Source organism: Hemiscyllium ocellatum, chromosome 36, assembly GCF_020745735.1.
Source record: "Hemiscyllium ocellatum isolate sHemOce1 chromosome 36, sHemOce1.pat.X.cur, whole genome shotgun sequence".
Taxonomy (NCBI): domain Eukaryota; kingdom Metazoa; phylum Chordata; class Chondrichthyes; order Orectolobiformes; family Hemiscylliidae; genus Hemiscyllium; species Hemiscyllium ocellatum.
Genome location: NC_083436.1, coordinates 7,104,444 through 7,127,422, shown reverse-complemented (window position 1 = coordinate 7,127,422; position 22,979 = coordinate 7,104,444). Strand labels below are relative to the sequence as shown.

Here is a 22,979-nt window from a genome sequence, read left to right as displayed (position 1 = left end):
GGCGGTTCTGTGGACATGGGCGAGACTCTCGGATGGTTTGTTGCCTCCCGGGTGCCAGGGTCCGAGACGTCTCGGACCGTATCTTCAGAATCCTTAAGGGGGAGGGTGTGCAGCCAGAAGTCGTGGTACACATTGGCACCAACGACATGGGGTGGGGAGGTCATTCAAGAGCTCAGGGAGTTAGGCTGGAAGCTAAAAGCTAGGACAGACAGAGTCGTCATCTCTGGGTTGTTGCCGGTGCCACGTGACAGTGAGGCAAGGAATAGGGAGAGAGTGCAGTTGAACACGTGGCTGCAAGGATGGTGAAGGAGGGAGGGCTTCAGGTATTTGGACAATTGGACTGCATTCTGGGGAAGGTGGGACCTGTACAAACAGGACGGGTTGCACCTGAACCAAAAGGGCACCAATATCCTGGGGGGTAGGTTTGCTAGCACTCTTCGGGGGGTTTTAAACTAATTTGGCAGGGAGATGGAATCCGGACTTGTAGTCCAGCAAGTAATCTAGCTGTTTGTCAGGATGTCCAAGAATGTAGGGAGGCTGTGGAGAAGGTAGCACTGACAGGGAATACTTGCGGACACAGAGATGGGCTCAAGTGCGTATACTTCAACGCAAGGAGTATCAGAAATAAGGTGGGTGAACTTAAGGCGTGGATCGGTACCTGGGACTACGATGTTGTGGCCATCACGGAAACATGGATAGATGAGGGACAGGAATGGTTGTTGGAGGTTCCTGGTTACAGATGTTTCAGTAAGATTAGGGAGGGTGGTAAAAAAGGAGGGGGGGTGGCATTGCTAATTAGAAATGGTATAACGGCTGCAGAAAGGAAGTTTGAGGGGGATCTGCCTTTGGAGGTAGTATGGGCTGAAGTCAGAAATAGGAAAGGTGCAGTCACCTTGTTGGGTGTTTACTATAGGCCCCCCAATAGCAGCAGAGATGTGGAGAAACACATTGGGAAACAGATTTTGGAAAGGTGCAGAAGCCACAGGGTCATAGTCATGGGCGACTTCAACTTCCCAAATATTGATTGGAAGCTGTTTAGATCAGGTAGATTGGATGGGGCGGTGTTTGTGCAGTGTGTCCAGGAAGCTTTTCTAACTCAGTATGTAGATTGTCCAACCAGAGGGGAGGCCATATTGGATTTGGTACTCGGTAATGAACCGGGACAAGTGATGGGCTTGTTAGTGGGTGAACATTTTGGTGATGGTGACCACAATTCTGTGACTTTCACCTTGGTTATGGAGAGAGATAGGTGCGCACAACAGGGTAGATTTTACAATTGGGGGAAGGGAAATTACGATGCTGTAAGACAGGATTTGAGGAGCATCAGTTGGGAGCATAGGCTGTCAGGGAAGGATGTGGTGGAAATGTGGAACTTTTTCAAGGAGCAGATACGACGTGTCTTTGATATGTATGTACTTATCAGGCAGGAAAGAAATGGTTGTGTGAGGGAGCCTTGGTTGACGAGGGAGGTTGAATGTCTAGTAAAGAGGAAGAAGGAGGCTTACATAAGGTTGAGGAAACAAGGTTCTGACAGGGCAGTGGAGGGATACAGGATAGCCAGAGGGGACCTGAAGAAAGGGATTAGGAGAGCTAAGAGAGGGCATGAAAAATCCTTGGCGGACAGGATCAAGGATAACCCCAAGGCATTTTATGCGTATGTGAGAAACATGAGAATGACGAGAACGAGGGTAGGTCCGATCAAGGACAGTGGTGGGAGATTGTGTATTGAGTCGGAAGAGATAGGAGAGGTCTTGAATGAGTACTTTTCTTCTGTATTTACGAACGAGAGGGACTGTATTGTTGAAGAGGAGAGTGTGAAACGGACTGGTAAGCTAGAAGAGATACTTGTTAGGAAGGAAGATGTATTGGACATTTTGAACAACTTGAGGATAGACAAGTCCTCCGGGCCTGACGGGATATATCCTAGGATTATGTGGGAAGCAAGAGAGGAAATTGCAGTACCGTTGGCAATGATCTTTTCGTCTTCACTGTCAACGGGGGTGGTACCAGGGGACTGGAGAGTAGCGAATGTTGTGCCTCTGTTCAAAAAAGGGAATAGGGATAACCCCGGGAATTACAGGCCAGTTAGTCTTACTTCGGTGGTAGGCAAAGTAATGGAAAGGGTACTGAGGGATAGGATTTATGAGTATCTGGAAAGACACTGCTTGATTAGAGTCAGCCAGCACGGATTTGTGAAGGGTAGGTCTTGCCTTACAAGTCTTATTGAATTCTTTGAGGAGGTGACCAAGCATGTGGATGAGGGTAGAGCAGTGGATGCAGTGTACATGGATTTTAGTAAGGCATTTGATAAGGTTCCCCATGGTAGGCTTATGCGGAAAGTCAGGAGGCATGGGATAGAGGGAAATTTGGCCAATTGGATAGAAAACTGGCTAACCGGTCGAAGTCAGAGAGTGGTGGTAGATGGTAAATATTCAGCCTGGAGCCCAGTTACAAGTGGAGTTCGGCAGGGATCAGTTCTGGGTCCTCTGCTGTTTGTAATTTTTATTAATGACTTGGATGAGGGAGTCGAAGGGTGGGTCAGTAAATTTGCAGATGATACGAAGATTGGTGGAGTTGTGGATAGTGAGGAGGGCTGTTGTCGGTTGCAAAGGGACTTAGATATGATGCAGAGCTGGGCTGAGGAGTGGCAGATGGAGTTCAACCCTGCCAAGTGTGAGGTTGTCCATTTTGGAAGAACAAATAAGAATGCGGAATACAGGGTTAACGGTCGTGTTCTTAGTCAGGTGGAGGAACAGAGGGATCTTGGGGTCTATGAAAGTTGCCACTCAGGTGGATAGAGTTTGTAAGAAGGCCTATGGTGTATTAGCGTTCATTAGCAGAGGGATTGAATTCAAGAGTCGTGAAGTGATGTTGCAGCTGTACAGGACTTTGGTTAGGCCACATTTGGAGTACTGTGTGCAGTTCTGGTCGCCTCACTTTAGGAAAGATGTGGAAGCTTTGACGAGGGTGCAGAGAAGATTTACCAGGATGTTGCCTGGAATGGAGAATAGGTCGTACGAGGATAGGTTGAGAGTTCTCGGCCTTTTCTCGTTGGAACGGCGAACGATGAGGGGTAACTTGATAGAGGTTTATAAGATGATCAGAGGAATAGATAGAGTAGACAGTCAGAAACTTTTTCCCCGGGTACAACAGAGTGTTACAAGGGGACATAAATTTAAGGTGAAGGGTGCAAGGTATAGGGGAGATGTCAGGGGTGGGTTCTTTACCCAGAGAGTGGTGGGGGCATGGAATGCGCTGCCCGTGGGAGTGGTAGAATCAGAATCATTGGCGACCTTTAAGCGGCAATTGGATAGGTACATAGATGGGTGCTTAATCTAGGATAGATGTTCGGCACAACATCGTGGGCCGAAGGGCCTGTTCTGTGCTGTATTGTTCTATGTTCTATCTACATGATCAAGATTGAAGTCAGTTACTTAATGCTGTGTATCTTTAGATTTCTCTGAAATTTTCCTCCAAATGTTTACCTCTGACCTTGCTATCAGGGATCTAGATATTTTGAACGAGCCTGTTTAGAGATGTTCTTGCTAACTTCTGGAGCATATGGGACTTGAACCCAGGTCTCCAGCTCAGAAGTTGGGATGCTACCGATGTGCTACAAAAGCTCTCAATATCCAGATCTCCAGTAAACACTTCAAGCTATTGTGAACAGTTTAACAACTCCTTTCATATTCCTTGACTTCAATGAATTGATAAGTTTTTGTAAAGTTAGCTAAATCTGCTGATGCCTCCAACTTTCCTTTATTAATTGTATCTGTGCTAGCCCTTTGTAGAGCAATCCAGTTGATCATACTACCTTGCTATTCCCCATGGCCATATAAATGTTTCCCTTTCAACTGTGTATATCCAATTCTCTTTTAGATGTTGCCATTGAAGCTGCTTCCACTGCCCCTTTGAATGATGCGTTCCAGATCATAACTTGTATAAAAAGATGTTTTCTCGTGCCACTTCTGAGTCTAAATAAGTGGGCAGTTCAATATTGGCCATGTCACGCTTTTTCACATTTTTAGTTCAAATATTTTCATAATTGCTTTTATATGCTTCTATGGCCTCACACTTCCCTTTCTCTGTAATCTCCTCTAACTTCAGTGTTCTGAGATAACTGCATCAACCAATTTTATTCTCTTGACAATCCCACCCCTCCCCAATTTAGTTACTCCATTATTGGCAACTGTGCCTTCAATTCTTAAGGCCTGAATATCTAGAATTCCCTTTTAAACCAAGTTTTTGGTTATCTCCTAGTATCTCCTCAGTGTCTATCCTTGGCTTACATTGATCCTGTGAAATGCTCAGGACATTTCATGAATTAAAAGGCACCTAATAAATATAAATTGATACTTTAGTTGTAGCAGAGAGTGTTAAGCAGAGATTAATAGAGATCTTTTGAGATTAAATGGTGCTTTCAGCAATCTTGGGAAGAAACTGTCTACACTAGCAAATGTTTGGTGACTACAGGACACTGATTTAAGACAGTCTTAAAATCCTGAAGAAAATTTATTTTATGCAGCAAGATATGTTCTGTAATTCTGAAAGAGTGATTGAGTCAGATTTGATAGTAATTTTCAAGGAAAATTATGCAAATACTTGAAAAGGAAAATTTTGTAGACTATGGAGAAAGTGGAAGGAAATGAGACTAATTGGTAGTTGTAGCTCTTCACAGTATGCTTTGAACATGTGCAAACTGTTTTTAAAGAAAAAAAAATCCATCTTAAAACTTCCCTTCTCTATTCTGAGACACATTTATTCACCTCTGCTCTCCATGCAGTTAACATTTCAGTCTGTTTCTCTCTGATATGGTACCATCTGTAAAGTTGCTATTATCTTTCCCTTCACTTAAGGTTCAATAGTGGTTATTCTTGCACAAACACCAGTGAATAAGTATTGGAGTAACTACAATGTCTGCTTGTACAACCATTTTACAGACTTGTACTGAAAATAAACAATAAATTACAACAGCATTCTCTTCCAGACAAAAGTTTTTTAAAACTTAATACGTAACTTGTGAATCTCTAATTCTTACACTTTGGCGTGTTTACATAATTAGCGTAACTTACTAATTACCTGAGTGATGTTGACCTTATATTTACCTTTGTTAATTACACAATGCATTCTCCATTAATTAATTTTTTTTGCAGTGTGAAAATTGCAGCTGGAGCTGTTGTCTGTGTTGAAAGTGAAATCAAGGGAGATGTAACTATCGGTAAGCGATCTTCAATTCATCATTAGTGATTTTAGGGATAATTTAATGTCTGCTTCTGGTAAATTCAGGTTAGCAAGTAGTAGTCAGTAGCTACCAATGAAAATCAACTGATTAGTTCAACAATTTCAGACCAATGTTAAGTCTGAGAGACTGTAAAGCATCTAATTGAACGATAAAACTTGTGTTGAGTTTAGCTGAGCAGTGCTTTAAGTCAAAGATAGAAATATCAGCATGAGTCAAGTGGATGTGGACTCTTAACGAATTTTGGTCTAACTTTTTGGATTATTAATGCCATACTATAACCACTATGCTACCATTTCCAACTTGATCTGCCTTGGCTGCAGGTTTGTCAGTATCATTAATTTTGAAGTGTTCACCTGTGTCTTCAAATCCCCTCTGGCTGTCTTTTCCCTATAGGTGGCCTCCTGCAGCTCTAAACCTTCCGAAAACTGTGTATTCTTCCACTTTTGGCCTCCTGTGCATCCTCTACTTTTGTCTCAGCATTGGATATAAACAGCTCATGGTACAGTCACAAGCTCTGAAATCTCTTCTTAAGTCTCCCTCTACCCTGACACCTCTCTCCTCTATTTAATATCCTGCATTAAACTTCACACTTATATGATGGCGGCAAAATAGCAGCACAGGAGTCTGTAGCTTGTCTACTCCATTAGTTTTTTTATCTGATTTTTTTTTTAAATGTTTCCAGTTATTATCATTATTATCAAGACTCACTTTGCTTTCTTTTAACTGCTTCGGCAGAACACTTCTCCTGTCTCAGCAACAACAGTGCAATCCGACCTCTTTAGAAAAAGAAATGGTGCCAGGAAGGTGGATAATTTCAAGTGTTCAAAGAAAAGGTTGTACAAGTAGTTCTGGGATAGTGCGCATTTCGGCTACGCAATTTAGCTATAATGTCACTGAGGAATTAGGGAATAGTATTTTTGAGAAAGGTTGCCTTAATTCGCAATAGCGCGATTCCATGGGGGATCGGTTCTCGTGCATGTTCTGATGTCCATACCGAAATCTCTGCGCCATTCTGCAAATGCACAATATCGGTGCCAGTCTTTGTACCATACTGCATGTGTACTGATGTCAGCTGCTGACCGAGCAGCTTTTTTTGAGAGGTGCTGTACAGAGAGCAGCTTTGTCACATTTTTTAAATGTACTGTGTGAAACTTACTTTTTGTTTCGTTAATAAATATGATTTTCAACCTGCATTCAGGCTGTTATACTTTGTGTTAGATTTTTGCGTGATTTTTGAGTGATCGTGATTTTTTTTTCTCTGCTAGTCTGCCCCAACCCAACTTTTCCCATAGGTCCCATTGTTTCTATTAAGGATGGGATCTATCCCAGGTTACTGAGGGAAGCGAGAGAGGAAATAGTTGGGGCCTTAACAGATATCTTTGCAGCATGGTTGAGGTCCCAGAGGACTGGAGAATTGTTGTCCTCTTGTTTAAGAAGGGTAGCAGGGATAATGCAGGTTATTATAGATTGGTGAGCCTGACGTCAGTGATAGGGAAGATGCTGGAGAAGATACTGTGGGATAGGAACTATTCCCATTTGGGAAGAAAAATGGGCTTATCTGTGATAAGCAGTATGGTTTTGTGCATGGAAGGTCATCTCTTACCAACTTAATACAATTCTTTGAGGAAGTGACAAAGTTGATTGATATGGGAAGGTCTGTAGATGTCATATACATGGACTTCAGTGAGGCATTTGATAAGGTTCTCCATAGTGTGCTAATGGAGAAGGTGAAGTTGCATGGGGTCCAGTATGTACTAGCTAGATGGATAGTGAACTGGCTGAGCAACAGGAGACAGAGTAGTAGTGGAAGGGAGTTTCTCAAAATGGAGACCTGTGACCAGTGGTGTTCCATAGGGATCTGTGCTGGGACCACTGTTGTTTGTGATATACATAAATGATTTGGAGGAAGATATACGTGATCTGATTAACAAGTTTCCATTTGATGATAAGATTGGTGGAGAAGCAGATAGTGAAGGGAACTGTCAGAGAATACAGCAGAATATAGATAGATTGGCGAGCTAGGCAGAGAAGTGGCAGATGGGAGTTCAATCTGGGCAAATGTGAGCTGACGCATTTCAGAAGATCTAATTCAAGAGCGAAATATGGTGAATGGAAAAGTCCTGGGGAAAATTGATGTACAGAGAGATCTAGTCCATTGTACCCTGATGATGGCAACACAGGTCTGTAAGGGATACGGCATGCTTTCCTTAATTGGATGGGATATTGAGTACAAGAGTTGGCAGGTCATATTATAGTTCCATAGGACTTTGGTTTGGCCACATTTGGAATACTGCATATAGTTCTGGTCGCCACATTACCAAAAGGATGTGGATGCTTTAGAGAGAGTGCAGAGGAGGTTCACTAGGATGTTGCCTGGTATGGAAGGCGCTAGCTATGAAGAGAGGTTGAGTAGATTAGGATTTTTTTCCATTAGAAAGACTGAGGTTGAGGGGGGAACCTGATTGAGATCTACAAAATCATGAGAGGTATAGACACTGGATAGACAAGCTTTTTCCCAGAGTGAGGGGCTCAATTACATGGGGTCACACGTTCAAATTGAGAGGGGAAAAGCTTAGGGGAGTTTGCACGGATAGTTCTTTACACAGAGTGTGGTGTGGGCCTGGAATGTGTTGTCAGCAGAGGTGGTAGGAGTGGGCACAATAGCATCATTTAAGAATTATCTATGCAGATACATGAATGGGCAGGGAGCAAAGTGATACAGACCCTTAGAAAATAGGTGACAAGTTTAGGGAGAGGATCTGGGTCAGCGCAGGCTTGGAGGGCTGAAGGGCCTGTTCCTGTGCTGTAATTTTCTCTGTTCTTTGTTCTAGCGAAGTTTTGCTGGAATGCAACTACGGCATTATAGGAGGGCTACCTGTACAGTAAACATTACAGGCCAGTCAGTTATGGCTGGTGTTATAAGAGGTTTTAGAAATAATACTGCAGTACAAAATTAAGTCATAGCGAGTTTTGAGAAGATTTGTAGCTCAGGTTGAGGTTCTGGATGTAGGTTTGCTCGCTGAGCTGGAAGGTTCATTTCCAGACGTTTCGTCACCTTACTCAGTAACCTCTTCAGTGGGCCTCCGGACGAAGCATTGTTAATAATTCCTGCCTTCTATTTATATGTTTGAGCTGGTGATGTCATTTCCTGTGGTGACATCTCTTCCTGTAGTGTTGTCATCTGTTCTTTTTCTCAGGGGGTGATAGATGGGGTCTAACTCGATATGTTTGTTGATCGAGATCAGTTTGGAATGCCATGCTGCTAGGTATTCTCATGCGTGTCTCTGTTTGTTTGGCTTGTCCTAGGATATTTTTTATTGATATGTTTTCAGTCCAATAAGGAAAGAAACAAATTTGGACCTGGCTATGGGAAATAGTGAGGTAAATGGGTTAAATTCCAGTAGATCATCACTGACCTAACATTGACTGCAACATAAATTAAAGCAATTATGGAGAACATTTAATCAAAGCTAAGAATGTAGAATTCAGAAAATCTGATTTGAGTGATTTTAAGAGAGAATCTTGTAGTGCAGAATAACAGAAATGGAGCAATGAAGGGAATTCAGGGAAGAGACAATTCGGATGGGGATAATCCATTAAAGGGAAAAGATAAATGTTCCAAAGCAATTATGTCTTTAAAAGGAAATTAAAAATTACATTGAAACAGGAAAAGCTTAAAACAAGTATCAGGAGCAAACTCAGTTAATAACAAGGAAGATTATGGAAAGTAGAAAAAGAAGTCCAACTGGAACTCTATCAACAAGCTCGTTGACTTGGACCTGATTTACAACCCCCTGAGAAAAAGAACAGGAAATGACATAAGCAACCCAAACATATAAATAGAAAGCAGAAATCATCAGCAGTGCTTCAACAGAGGCTGATTACAGATGTTACCTAGTATGGTGATGAAATGTATGAAAATGAACCTTCAAGCTCAACAAGCAAACCTAAATCCAGAACACCAACCTGAGCTATAAATCTTCCCAAAACTCGCTAGTAGAAAAAGAAGTTGAAAAATGTTAATATGGGAGGTAAGGAAAGGTACAGTCTTGTATTAACAGGTAAACATACATTAAAACCTAGAACATTTTGTAAATGTATAAGGTTGGATTTTGCTGCATTGGTAATGGAGGTTATCAGTGGCCTCAGCTATTGCTGTGTAGAACTAGCAGCAATTTGTGATGAGCAAGTTATGCATGTTGCTAAGCTCAAAGTTTTTGTTCCTCCAAAAAAGAGAGCAAAAGTAGAGACAGTAATGAATTTGACTTGGCAATCATATCACTGTAATATTGTAAACTTGGATTAATTATCCATTCCAACAAAACTGTGTTCATTTAGGAGTAACTGGATTTTACTAGGCAGCATGGTGGCTCAGTGGTTAGCACTGCTGTCTCACAGTGCCAGGGACCTGGGTTCAATTGCAGCCTTGGGCAAGTCTGTGTGGAGTTTGCACATTCTGCCTGTGTCTGCATGGATTTCCTCCGGGTGCTCCGGTTTCCTCCCACAATCCACAAGATGCGGAGGTTAGGTGAATTGGCCATGCTAAATTGCCCATAGTGTTTATGAATGTGTAGGTTAAGTGCATTAATCAGGGTTAATACAAGGGAGGGGAATGGGTTTGGTTGGGTTACTCTTTGGAGAGTTGGTGTGGACTTGTTGAGCCAAATGGCCTGTTTCCACACTGTAGGGATTCTATGAAATGCCAGGTTATTAGTGCTGAACAACCTATCTGAAAGAAAAGAAGTTTTGTTGTGGAGTCAGTTTAAGATTTCCTGATAGTTATAACCTCAGTTCTGGTATCATTTTAGGTATTTTTTTGTACCTTGCCTTATGTTTCTGCATCTTTTTTGTTTTGATATGCTGAAAACAAAGATTGTACACAGATGTGGATTAACTAAGTCTTTAGCCATGTTAAGTATAATATTTCTTATTAATATGTTTGCTCTAAAGAAAAGCTTTAGCGTTTCATTGCAATTTTTATGATCTTCTGGATACACCTTACACCTAATGTCTGTGTGTTATGTAACTAAAAGGATAGTCAACAAAATGAATTTGAATGTTAGAATAATAAGTCTCCAGGTGGATCGATAGAACTCACTATTAGGAGATGAGGAAGACTGGATTTGTCACTGGTAACTCCATGGCAAAACAAATTAAATGTTACTGTTTTCTTTTTCTTTCCCAAATCATACTCTTTATCAACTATTTTTCAGTTAATTTGCCCATCCAATTAGTTTATTTTTGTTGCCTTTGATTACAAGGATGTCATTCACATCTCGTCTCTGGAACTCAACTGTTTTTGTGGGTTATATCCCAGAGTAATTATCAAGTAGTACACAATATTAATTATGTTTTTTATTGCTTAGGACCAAGGACTGTAGTGCACCCCAAGGCTCGTATTATTGCAGAAGCAGGACCAATCATCATAGGTGAAGGGAACTTGATTGAAGAACAAGCTCTTATTACAAACAGGTGGGCATGCGATTAAGTGCTTAATGGATACTTCCAAATAAAGGTATTTGAAATGTAACAGAAAATAATTGGAATAATTTTGTTTTTATGGTGCCTATATATTACATGGAATAAATAAGTACTATTTGTATGTTTGAAATATGCTTGTCTCACACTCAGTACTGGATAAGCAGAACTTTCATCCAACCAAATATTGGGAAGACTGAAACCATTATATTTGAACTTTACAACAAATTCTGTTTCCTCACTACCAACATCAGTACTTTTCCTGGCAAGTGTCTGAACCTGAACCAAACATTTTGTCCCATTTAGCACAGCGATTCCAACTATAGCTCTGCTTTATCACCTTTTTTAAAATGAAAGCCAAAATTGAATTTCATGCAGTTTTCCTCAGGTTTAGGTCAATTCAGAGTCTGTGTCTGTTCAGAAGGCTGGACTGAACTGAGCTGTCTGTAAATGTGTCTCCTCTGCTGAACATTCACTTTTATAATAACACTCTTTTATTCCTACCTTAGCTCATCTGCTGAAATACTGATTAGAAATTCAAGTACTCTTTGAACAATAGTTCATCTTCTATTCTGTATAAACTTGATCTCATGTAAAAATCTGTTTCCGTATTTGTACCAAGTTCCATTCATTCATCATCTATGTTTTTGTTGACCTACACTGGCTCCTGATCCAGCAATTCCCAATTTAAAATTCTAACTCCTGTTTTTAAATCTGTCAATAGTCTCTTCCCTTCTTATCACTGCAACCTCTTCTGGATCACCCAATTCTGATCACTTTTGTCACTCCCAGTTTTATTCTTCCCATTTTAATGGTCATGCCTTCAGCTGAAAATACCTTAAAGTCTTAAATTCTCCTATTTTTTTGCTTCTCTCTCTACCCTTAAAGTACCTCTTTAAACCTACTTGTTTCACCAAGCTTTTGAGCATCTGTTTGCATACCTCTTTTGTTGCTTGGTGTCTAATTGATAAGTTAGGAAAGCCTTGGGATATTTAACAATGTTAAAAGGCTGCAAGTTGTTTTTGTTATTCTTCTGAGTCTTTATAGTGTATGGTACTTTCATTTAGTATCTATATTCCACTCAAAAGCTGAAAAAAAATCTTCTAAGTTCATAATGGTGAAACAAAAGTGCAATGTATTGCCTATTACAATATGCCATACAGAGAGCAAAGACCAAATTTTGGAAGAGGGAGGATAAATTGAATACAGGTAGGCCAGTGGAATTGGCAGCTAGAATGGTGAAATGGGAATAAGGTAAACAAATGAGGAATCCTGTTTTACAAGAGGGTATAGAGGGTTCCAGAAAGAAAGAAAGAGTGTGGCCTATTCTTTCAAGTTAGTGTGGAGGCTATTAGATTTTAATGCCCATTGGATAGTTTTACATACAGTAAAAGGAATGTAAAAATGGTCATCAGCAAAATTCCTACGAAGACCATGGAGCAGACTGCAAGACAGTATTACGGACTTTTGGGATAAATAAACCATGCACATGGCTGTACAAAGAAATTTGAAGGGACTGGATCCTGATGTGAAAAAAATAACTTTTACACAATAACTAAGTTTTGAAGGGAGTATTTGCTTAACAGTAGGGAGTGGCAGAAGTGGCTGTCCTGGTGAACAAAAGGAGTCTGTTTATTTTATGGTGACCTCAGTGAGTCACATTGCATGTACTGAGATACACCAGGGCAGAATTGACAGTAACTGGGTGCATAAAGTTAAAAATCGCACAACACCAGGTTATAGTCCCAACAGGTTTGATTGAAAGCACTAGCTTTCGAAGCGCTGCTCCTTCATTGTTGTTGTGCAAACACCTGATGAAGGAGCAGCGCTCCGATAGCTAGTGCTTCCAACTAAATCTGTTGGACTATAACCTGGTGTTGTGATTTTTAACTTTACACCCCCGTCCAACACCGGCATCTCCAAATCATGGGTGAATTAAAAACTGGCTGCCACAGATTAGCTTTGCTCACCCTCATCTTTTTAGTTTCCATAAATGTTTTCACTGCAAGTTGCAGTAAATGGAAACCATGCCCCTCTAGGGCATCTGGAATTGTATGAACTGGGTAACAATAGCATATATCTTTTAGCAATCAGTTCACAGCATAAATTTAAAAATAGTGCTGTGTCTGATACAGTGAAAATTAAAATAATGTCAAACCCAGTGTAGTCAGCGAGCTAAAGAGTATGAAGGAAAGACTGGATTAAAAGAGAAAGATTAAAGAAAACATCATTTAAAATCACTAGTTATTCAAAGCTGAATAGTCAAAGAAGGAATGAGAATCCATATTTTCAGTGCAAGAGAAGTAGTTTGGCATTAACTAACTGTGGAATAGTGTTCAAATAATGACCAAAATCAGTGAGTGGCAAAAATAGCCTCTTCTATTCAGCAAGCACATGTTCACGGTGGCAATAGAATCTCGAAATACAGTTCTTAAAAGACTCCTTTACACACAATTCTTACATATCATAAAATTCTATTACCAAGGTATTACATTTTTTATCTCTACTACACAGAGGTTTGAAGGGCTTCTGTCCTGGGAGACAGGAGATGGGTCAAAACATGTGCTAACTGTTGGCTGTTACTTCTGATGGGATAAAAACAATGACTGCAGATGCTGGAAACCAGATTTTGGATTAGTGGTGCTGGAAGAGCACAGCAGTTCAGGCAGCATCCGAGGAGCAGGAAAATCGACGTTTTGGGCAAAAGCCTTTCATCAGGAATACAGGCAGAGAGCCTGAAAGGTGGAGAGATAAGTGAAAGGAGGGTGGGGGTGGGGAGAAAGTAGCATAGAGTACAATAGATGAGTGGGGGAGGGGATGAAGGTGATAGGTCGGGAGGGGAGGGTGGAGTGGATAGGTGGAAAAGAAGATAGGCAGGTAGGACAAGTCATGGGGACAGTGCTGAGCTGGAAGTTTGGAACTGGGGTGAGGTAGGGGGAGGGGAAATGAGGAAACTGTTGAAGTCCACATTGTTTTTACCCAGGGCATCAATGCTGAAATGTCGATTTTACTTCTGATGGGATGTCTGTCAGGCTGCTTGCATAATTAGGAGGTGTTAGTCCTTTTGTCTTTTTAAGTTAGTAAATATTAGTAAAAATGGTAGCCTAAATGTTCTAAATTAGTTAAAAATAGTACCTATACTTAATCTCACAATAAAAGATATTAAATAGATTTATTTGCCAGTATGAGTTTCAATCATTTACACAATTTCATGGCAGCGCTGTTTTGTTTGTAAGTTTCTTAAAGGGATAATGGTCCAGTTGAAAGATATGAACAGGTACTTAATCTATTCAGATCCAGGAGATGGTTGGTAAGGGCTGATAATGTTTCATGGAGACTTGATGGGGATAGTATTGTTCTCTATGCTACACTTCTTCAAGGTAAACACTGCTTGTAGCAGGACTGATAAGGTGTGAAAATGCAGCAAAATATAGTGAGCTGGTGAGTGAGTTAATAAAGAAAACCTATAACACAATATCTCACTTGCTGAAAGAGCGCAAGCTGAATTAGACAAAACATCTTGAGGAATTTATTATCCATCTACAACCAGAATATTCATGTAGTTTAATACATTTGCATGCAGAATCTGATGGCAAGATACTATTTTTCACAGCTTTCAAATAAGCAATGCATGTGCCATAGCAATTAGTTTTTATGTTATATGTAACTGCTCATCTACACCTGCCATCTGTTACTGGCTAAATACTTTGCATAAATATTAGCACTACCAACTTAAATTCTAACCAATTACCATGTGGAGAATGGGTGTTGGAACCAAAGATCACAAAAGGAGGAATATGCTTTTTTTAAAATGGTATGTTGTATGTGGGACTGTGTTTAATCCCAGAATTCTTTTTATTTTTTTCATGGAAAATGAACATCATTGACAATCCCCGCATTTGTTGCTTATGCCCAATTATCCTTCAAAACATTGTGGTGTGTCACCTTTACAAACTGCTGCAGTCCATCTGCTGGAGGTGTACCCATAGTGTTATAAGAGACTTCCAGGATTTGACCCACTGACTACGAAAGAACTGCACTATAATTCCAAAGTCAAATATTAACGTCAGTGTTAATAAAGCTTTTACCTAGACCCTGATGGCAGAATGGCTAGAAAATTAAAACCCTGGCCCAAAATTAGTTTACTGGCAGATGTACATGTCAGGATGGCATTGTGGGCTTGAATTCACTATGTATTTACTGATTAAAAACTGCTCTAAATAGCTTACATAGGAAATGTACCTCACATAAGGAAGCCACCCCATCATGCTTGAACCAACTGAGAAACAGTTATTTACCCTATCCCATTTTCAAACAGTCATTGCCTAGTCACTCTGATTAACCTTTAATAATTTACATACTTCAATCAAATATTCATTCTGTTTATTCTGAAGAAGACAACTAGTACTTATCTCCATGTATCCTTTTCCAGTTACTAACATTGTCACTACTATCTTTTGCTTCTTGCTCTCACATGATGTCTCAGCTTCACGCAGTCTTTTCATTGACTTTTCAACTTTGCCTCCATGAAGTGCTTCAGGACAGTGTATTAAAAGTGAATGATTGAAATGAAAATTGCTGTTTTGTTTTGAACAACAAATAGGCCGTTGCTTTCTAGTTTTAATAAAAATGATTAATAGAGTTGTAGAAATGCACAGCATGGAAACAGACTCTTCGGTTCAATTCCTCTTACTGTTTCTTCCAGCTATCCAGAAAATCTTGTGCCTCAGAAGGAAGATATTGAACCGAAAGTTATGACAATTGGAACAAACAATGTTTTTGAAGTTGGATGTCGTATCCTTTCCTGTAGTTAATTAGCAATGAAACTTGCTATCAGAATATAACCATTGGTAATCTTAAAAAAAACAATTTTCTTTTCAGTATGGAACCATAACCTGGTGGGACCGAAGCTAAATTTCAGAGTTGTTTTTGATATTGCATCTTTCTCACATTCTGTAGTTGTATTAATTTGAAGATTGTAATTTAGTCCAAGGTAGTTAGTTTTTCCCAGCAGATCCACAAAGTTCTTATGCAGCGTGATGGTTCTGTATCGATTGAATGCTAAGTGTATTATTTTTAATTAAAATTGGTAAAACTTCAATGATTGAAGTTAATTACTACTCAACAAATACTCAAAAACTAACTTTGTCCTGTTGTTTAGAAATCTTTAAAGGTGAGCTTCTGTTTAGTAATTTTTTTTCCCCAGGACATTTTGGAGATTTTGCTCAATGTTACCCGAAAATCAGGTGCAACTCTTGAATACTGGATCGACTTTACAACCTTAGGAACTGTCTACATTGTAAATCGCAACCAGGAAACCAAAGTTTTACATGCTCTCTCAAAAGAAAGCATCTGTGAATTGTCTAGGTTTTTAAACTATTCCAGTGTCAATATTCTGAAAAAGTATAATTGTTCATTCTTATGCTTTAAAGAATCTACATCTTGCGTTGTTATTTGTTCAATAGATTGTAAGTAATGAAACAAAGGAAAAACTGTGCAGAGAAATTGTTAAAAATCATTATTACTTTCAGTGATGGTATAGCATAGTTTTGATCTGAAAACAAATGTGTTCTTCTTACCTAGAACCTCCATAAACGTTGTTTCATAATCCTGTTAATTTCATGTACAGATTATCGGAATGAGATGGGCGGACACTATTTTTTGTTCGGATAATCGATTTATTAGGTTAATCGATTAAATGCCTTTCCTTTGGCGCTCGGAGTTTTTTTAAGTGTGCTCCCCAGTCAGGAGACGAGGCAGCAGCTCACCACTCGTGAAACCTCACGCCCCCATCCAACACCACCCCCAAACCCTACCCGTCCAACCCTCCTTGCCCTCAACCCTATCCAATGTCCCCTTAAACCCACCAACATCCCACCCCCCAACCCCCGGGGCAGCTGGACTGGACTGATGCTGCTGCCTTTGTGGGGTAAGTCTCCAAATAGCTCGCACACGCACACAGCCACAGCCATAGACACAACTTTTTACTGCAACTTTTTGATAGGTTCCATCTTTACCCTGTACAGGACAATGTTAGAGAGTTATCCAGGGAAGGAGAGTTAGGGTACACTCCTCTGTAGAATTCCAGGGAAAATGTGAGGGGAGAGAGAGGGCGGGAGGTCAGTCATTTGGAGATGGTGTCTGTTTAATCACTGTAAACAAAGGTGTGATCAGTGTTGGAAACACGACTTTGATGTAATGTTTCTATCGGGACCTTGATCTCCTTCGGATAATCCAATATTCAGTTAATCGAGGTTCCTCCATATATCTCCCCTTCAGCTGTATTGCAATACTGCTGTAAGATCACTGTTTTGACAAAACCAACTTTATTTCCTTTTATTGAGATAAAGTGGTCACAGGCATCCTTTTGAAGTTTTAAAGCAGTTTATTTTGGGGATCTGTGTTGCTGACACCAACACACATGCAGTCGCATGCACATTATTAACAATTATTGAATATTAAAATGTCTTTTTATGGCCACTGTAAAATAATCTCACAATTATACTGGGTTATTAAAATATTCCAATGAATTTAAGTAAGACATTGCCTAGGAGTTTCGACCACGTATACATACGTTATCAAGCCAACTTTTTAAAATTACAGTTTTAACATGTTCTTAACTTTATTTCTGTGGCTCAATACGCTGTTTCATTAATTATCAGCAATTGGTATTTGTAAAATATGTTGCTGTATTTATAAGAAATATCATTGATAATGCACGTGCTCTTTGGTGTCAGTAAATGCAACCGTTATGTAAAATTAAATATTTATAAATGTTGGCATTGACCAGGGTGGCCCCCCTCAAACACTGTAAGAAGGTAGTCGAGACCCTAACGTTTTGTTATTTTAAAGGCAGATGTAAGTGGATATTCTAGGAGTGATGTAGCTAGACAAACTATTCAGCTTTAAGCAAAACAGAATTTATTTACACACTATGGTTGAAACATGAACAAAAGAAAATCGAATTTAGAATAACAACTATTTGGAAACCCAACTGACTAAAAATTGCAAGTTAATAAAGGAGCCGTTCCAATACCCTTAACATCCGATAAACACAACTCTTAGCAAATGGTAAATTCAAACTCCAGTTCTAACAATCAGGAGAAATTGCAGAGAGAAGAGTCAGGCAAGACACATCTGTTGAAGCATGGAACTTTTTTTTTCACTATAGCAGCTTCTCTGTTATCAGCAGCTTCTGACTGCCTGCTAAAACAAACAAAACTAGAAAAAAATCTGAACTAGCCACTTCTGAACCATTATTTAAAATAGCCACTTTCAGATATATCGGCACCTGTGCCTTTACAATCCCCCTTGAAAAAAATCAAGGACAAAATAACTTTGTTAAAAGGACAGCATCGTCACAATGTAATAAGTTAAAGAAATGCCTATGCTTTTAAAAAGGCTAAATTTATAGTTATAGAGATATACAGCATGGAAACAGACCCTTCGGTCCAACTCCTCTGGACCAACCAGATATCCCAACCTAATCTAGTCCCATTTGCCAGCACTTGGCCCATGTCCCTCTACACCCTTTCTAATGATATACCTATCCAGATGCTTTTTAAACTTTGTAATTGTACCAGCCTCCACCACTTTCTTTGGCAGCTCATTCCATCCTCTGTATGAAAACCTTGCCTCTTTGGTCTCTTTTATATCTTTCACCACTCGCGGGTGCAGATATTTGCAAGTAAAAGGACTGCTGGAAAGCAGGAGGTCTTCAAAAATGAGAGTCCAGGGACAGTATGTTCCTGTTCATGTGAAGGGGAAAGGTGGTGGGTGTAGGGAATGCTGGATGACTTGAGAAATTGAGGCTCTGATCAAGGAAAAGGAGGCATGTCAGATATAGTCAGCTGAGACCGAGTGAATCTCTAGAAATGTATGAGGGCAGTAGGAATATACTTAGGAAGGAAATCAGAAGGGCAAAAAGGGTAAAGGAGAATCCAAAGAGAGTAACTAGGGAGGGAATGGGGCCCCTTAAACTGCCTTGTTGATCTTTGTGTGGAACAGCAGAAGCCAGGTGAAATACTAAACAAATATTTTGTGTCAGTATTTACTGTGGAGAAGAATATGGTAGCTGGAGAACCTAGAGAAATAAATGATATCTTGAAAAGTGTTAGTATTACACAGGATTAGGTGTTGGACATCTTAAAATGTATAAAGGTGGATAAATCCTCAGGACCTGAGCAGGTATCCTCCAGAATGTTGTGGGAAGCTAGGAAAAGTGGTTGCTGGGGCTCTTGTTGAGATATTTGTATCATCAATAGCCACTACAGGTAAGGTGTGGGAAAACTGGAGGTTGGCTGACGTGTTAAGAAAGGTGGTAAGGAAAAGCTATGGATCTAAAGACCAGTGAGCGTAACATCAGTGGTGGGTAAGATGTAGGAAGGGTTTATGAGGGATAAGATTTGTATGTATTTGCAAAGTTTGTGAAGGTTTGTAGCTCAGGTTGAGGTTTAGGGTGTAGGTTTGCTTGCTGAGCTGTAGGTTTGATATCCAGACGTTTCATTACCTGGCTAGGTAACATCATCAGTGGCGACCTCCAAGTGAAGCGAAGCTGTTGTCTCCTGCTTTCTATTTATATGTTTGTCCTGGATGGGGTCCCTGGGGTTTGTGGTGATGTCATTTCCTGTTTGTTTTCTGAGGGGTTGATAGATGGTATCTAGATCTATGTGTTTGTTTATGGCGTTGTGGTTGGAGTGCCAGGCCTCTAGGAATTCTTTGGCATGTCTTTGCTTAGCCTGTCCCAGGATAGATGTGTTGTCCCAGTCGAAATGGTGGTTTTTTTCATCTGTGTGAAGGGCTACGAGGGAGAGAGGGTCGTGTCTTATTGTGGCTAGCTGGTGTTCATGTATCCTGCTGGCTAACTTTCTTCCTGTTTGTCCTAGTAGTGTTTGTGGCAGTCCTTGCATGGAATTTTGTAGATGACGTTGGTTTTGTCCATGGGTTGTACTGAGTCTTTTAAGTTTGTTAGTTTTTGTTTGAGAGTGTTGGTGGGTTTGTGTGCTACTAGGATTCCAAGGGGTCTTAGTAGTCTGGCTGTCATTTCTGAAACTTCTTTGATGTATGGTAAGGTGCTTAGGGTTTCTGGCTGTGTTTGGTCTGCTTGACATGGTTTGTTCTTGAGGAATCTGCGCACTGTATTTTTTTGAGTATTCCATTCTTGAATATTTTGTACAGGTGGTTCTCCTCTGTTTTCTGAAGTTTGTCTGTGCTGCAGTGTGTGGTGGTTCATTGGAATAGTGTTCTGATACAGCTTTGTTTGTGTGTGTTGGGATGTTTGCTGGAGTAGTTCAGTATTTGGTCAGTGGTTGTTGGTTTTCTGTATACACAGGTTTGTGGTTCTCCGTTGTCCTTTCTTTCGACTGTGATGTCCAGGAATGCGAGTTTTTTGTCGGTTTCTTCCTCCTTGGTGAACTTTATGCCTGTGAGGGTGTTGTTTATGATGTTAAATGTCTCTTCTATCTTGTTTCGTTTTGTGATGACAAAGGTGTCATCTACGTAGCGGACCCAAATTTTTGGTTTGATGGTTGGTAGGGCTGTTTGTTCCAGATTTTGCATTACCACTTCTGTTATGAATCCTGATACTGGAGATTCCATGGGTGTGCCGTTGGTTTGTTTGTAGATTATGTTGCTGAAGGTGAAGTGGGTGGTGAGGCACAGGTCCACTAGCTTCATGATGTATTCGTTGGTAATGTGATTGATGGTGGTTAGTGTGTGTGTGTGATGGTCTCTTCTAAAACTGTGGTAAGTGTTTCCTTTGCCAGGTTGATGCTGATGGAGGTGAACAGTGCTGACACGTCGAATGAGATCATTGCTTCATCTTCCTCTATTTTGGTGTTTTTTATGATTTTTAGGAATTCCTGAGTGGAGTGGATGGAGTGCTCTGACTCTTCTACTAGGTACTTGAGTTTCGTGTGTAGTTCTTTGGCCAGTCTGTAAGTTGGTATTCCGGGTAGTGAGACTATAGGTCTGAGGGGGGGTTCCTGGTTTTTGGATTTTTGGTAGTCCGTAGAATCATGGGGTGTTGGTCCTGTCAGGTTTCATTTTCTAGAATTCCATCTTGTTTAATTGTCCAGAACTCTGTAATTTTCTTCGGAGATTTGTAGTTTTGTTTCCTAGTTGTGGGGTCGGGTCTAGCGCCACCTGTTGGTAGGTGTTGGTGTCTGCGAGTAGTGCATTGGCTTTCTCTATGTAGTCCCTTCTGTTCAGGATGACTGTGAGCCGACCCTTGTCTGCAGGTAATATGACAATGTTTTTGTCTTTGAGGTTTCTAGGGCTTTCTTTTCTTGTGTGTTTAGTTTGTTTCCTTCCCTCTTTTGGCTCAGAGTCGGTGCAACTGTCTGTTGTGTTTCTTTCGTGAGATTGTTGTCCTTCAATGTGGTTTCTAACACTGCTAGGAAATCCTTCTTGTCAGCGTCTCGGTAATTGAAATTTAATACTTTTTACTAGAACTGCTTTTTCTGTGTCTGATAGGATCCGGTCTGATAAGTTCTTTATCCATGCCCCTGTGTTTCAGTTTTGTCTTTTTTTGTGAGTTTGTCAAGTTTTTTTCTTCAGGTCCCAATTTTTCTTTATCTGTGTTTGGTGTTTATGGCTCGTTCTGCCGCGTCTATCCACTTTTGATTTGTTGCATGTTTGAATAACGGTTTTTGGCGCGCAATTTCCCGGTTGTATTTTCGGAGTCTGTGGTGGGCATCATTGATTAGTTCTCGGAGCATTCTGCGACCGTTTTGTTCTGTTAAACTTCTGGTTTGAGGTGTTTTTATCGGCGGTTTATATTGGTTTATTTACAAACCAGCGTATACAGAAAATCGACAAACACTGACCAAATGCTTAACTACACCTGCAACCATCCCAACACACACAAACAAAGCTGTATCAGAACATTGTTCCAACGAACCACCACACACTGCAGCACAGACGAACTTCAGAAAACAGAGGAGAACCACCTATACAAAATATTCAAGAAGAATGCATTTTGGAAAGACAAGTCAGTGGCATGGTCCTTGGGATTATTGTGAACAATTGGGGTGTAGGTTCATAATTCTTTGGAAGTGGAATCACAGGCAGACAGGTTAATGAAGGCAATGTTTGGTATGCTTGTCTTTATTGGTCAGTGCATTGAATATATGAGTTGGGCATTCATGTTACAGCTTTACAGGACATTAGTTAGGTAACTTATGGAATAAAGTGATCAATTCTAGTCTTCCTGCTATAGGAAAGATGTTGTGAAACTTTCAGAAAAGATTCACAATGATTTACTAGGACTGGAGGGTTTAAGCAAGAGGGAGAGGCTGAATAGGCTGAGGCTATTTTCCCTGGAATATAGGTTTATAAAGTCATAAGGGGTGAGGATAGAGTGAATAGCCATGGTCTTTTCCCCAGAATAGGGGAGTCCAAAACTAGATAGTTTAAGATGAAAGGAGAAACATTTAAAAGGGACCTCAGGGGTGACTTTTTCACACATATGGTGGTGTGTGCATTAGCCCATTAAATCTCTATTGGCTTTCCCTGGAGCAAATCAGTCCATTTTATTCCTTTCTCCTAAATGTAGTTCTACAAGTTGATTTTCTTTAAGTGCCTTATCAGTTTCTTTTGAAATTCATTGTCTTTGCTTTCACCACCCTTATGGGCACTGTGTTCCAGGTCACTTTACTATGATAAATTTTCCTTGCATTCCCTCAGATTCTCTTGCCCAAAATATTTCATATAACATCCCCTAAACCTAGAGCCATTAGCTAATGGAAATGGCTTTTACTTACACCCTTATCCAAATCATTCATTCTATGGTACCTCTGTATCAAATCTCCCCTCTATCTTGTTTGTTCTAAGGAGAATAACCCCTGCTTCACCAACCCCCCTATCACTTGGTTAAAATCCTCATGTCCCCAGAGCATTTTGATTAATCCCTTGACCACCCTTTCTTGTTCCTAAAGTGTAATGACCAGAAGTGGAGAAAATACATTACTCTCGTTCTGTTTAGGACACAATTGAAAATGCAGCTTAACTTTACCACTTCTGTTTCTGTGCATCTATGAAGTCCAAGATCCCAAATAACTTTTCTGACTGCATTCTAATTATGGGCTGCAATTTTATCCCCATGCACTTGCAGGTCCCTCTTTTTCTGTAAACTGTTTGGAACTTGGCTATTAAATGTGCATTACCCCTTCCATAAAAACGTATCGCCTCCCTCTTCTCTCTACAGGTAGTCTTTGGTTTTACGTTGTCCTGTTTAATGTACTTTTATTTGAACTTTGTT

The 22,979-nt window shown here is 40.2% G+C and overlaps 1 protein-coding gene across 2 annotated transcripts in view; it reads left to right on the top strand.

Moving 5' to 3' along the window:
* The window catches only part of dctn6 (dynactin subunit 6), a 32,203-nt gene that overhangs the window by 5,270 nt on the left and 3,954 nt on the right, over positions 1–22,979 (top strand). For both annotated transcript variants that reach the window (XM_060851585.1, XM_060851584.1), the window contains 3 exons: positions 5,154–5,218; positions 10,609–10,714; positions 15,426–15,514. In XM_060851585.1, the coding sequence (XP_060707568.1) occupies positions 5,154–5,218; positions 10,609–10,714; positions 15,426–15,514 (260 nt within the window). The remainder of the gene's footprint in view (positions 1–5,153; positions 5,219–10,608; positions 10,715–15,425; positions 15,515–22,979) is intronic.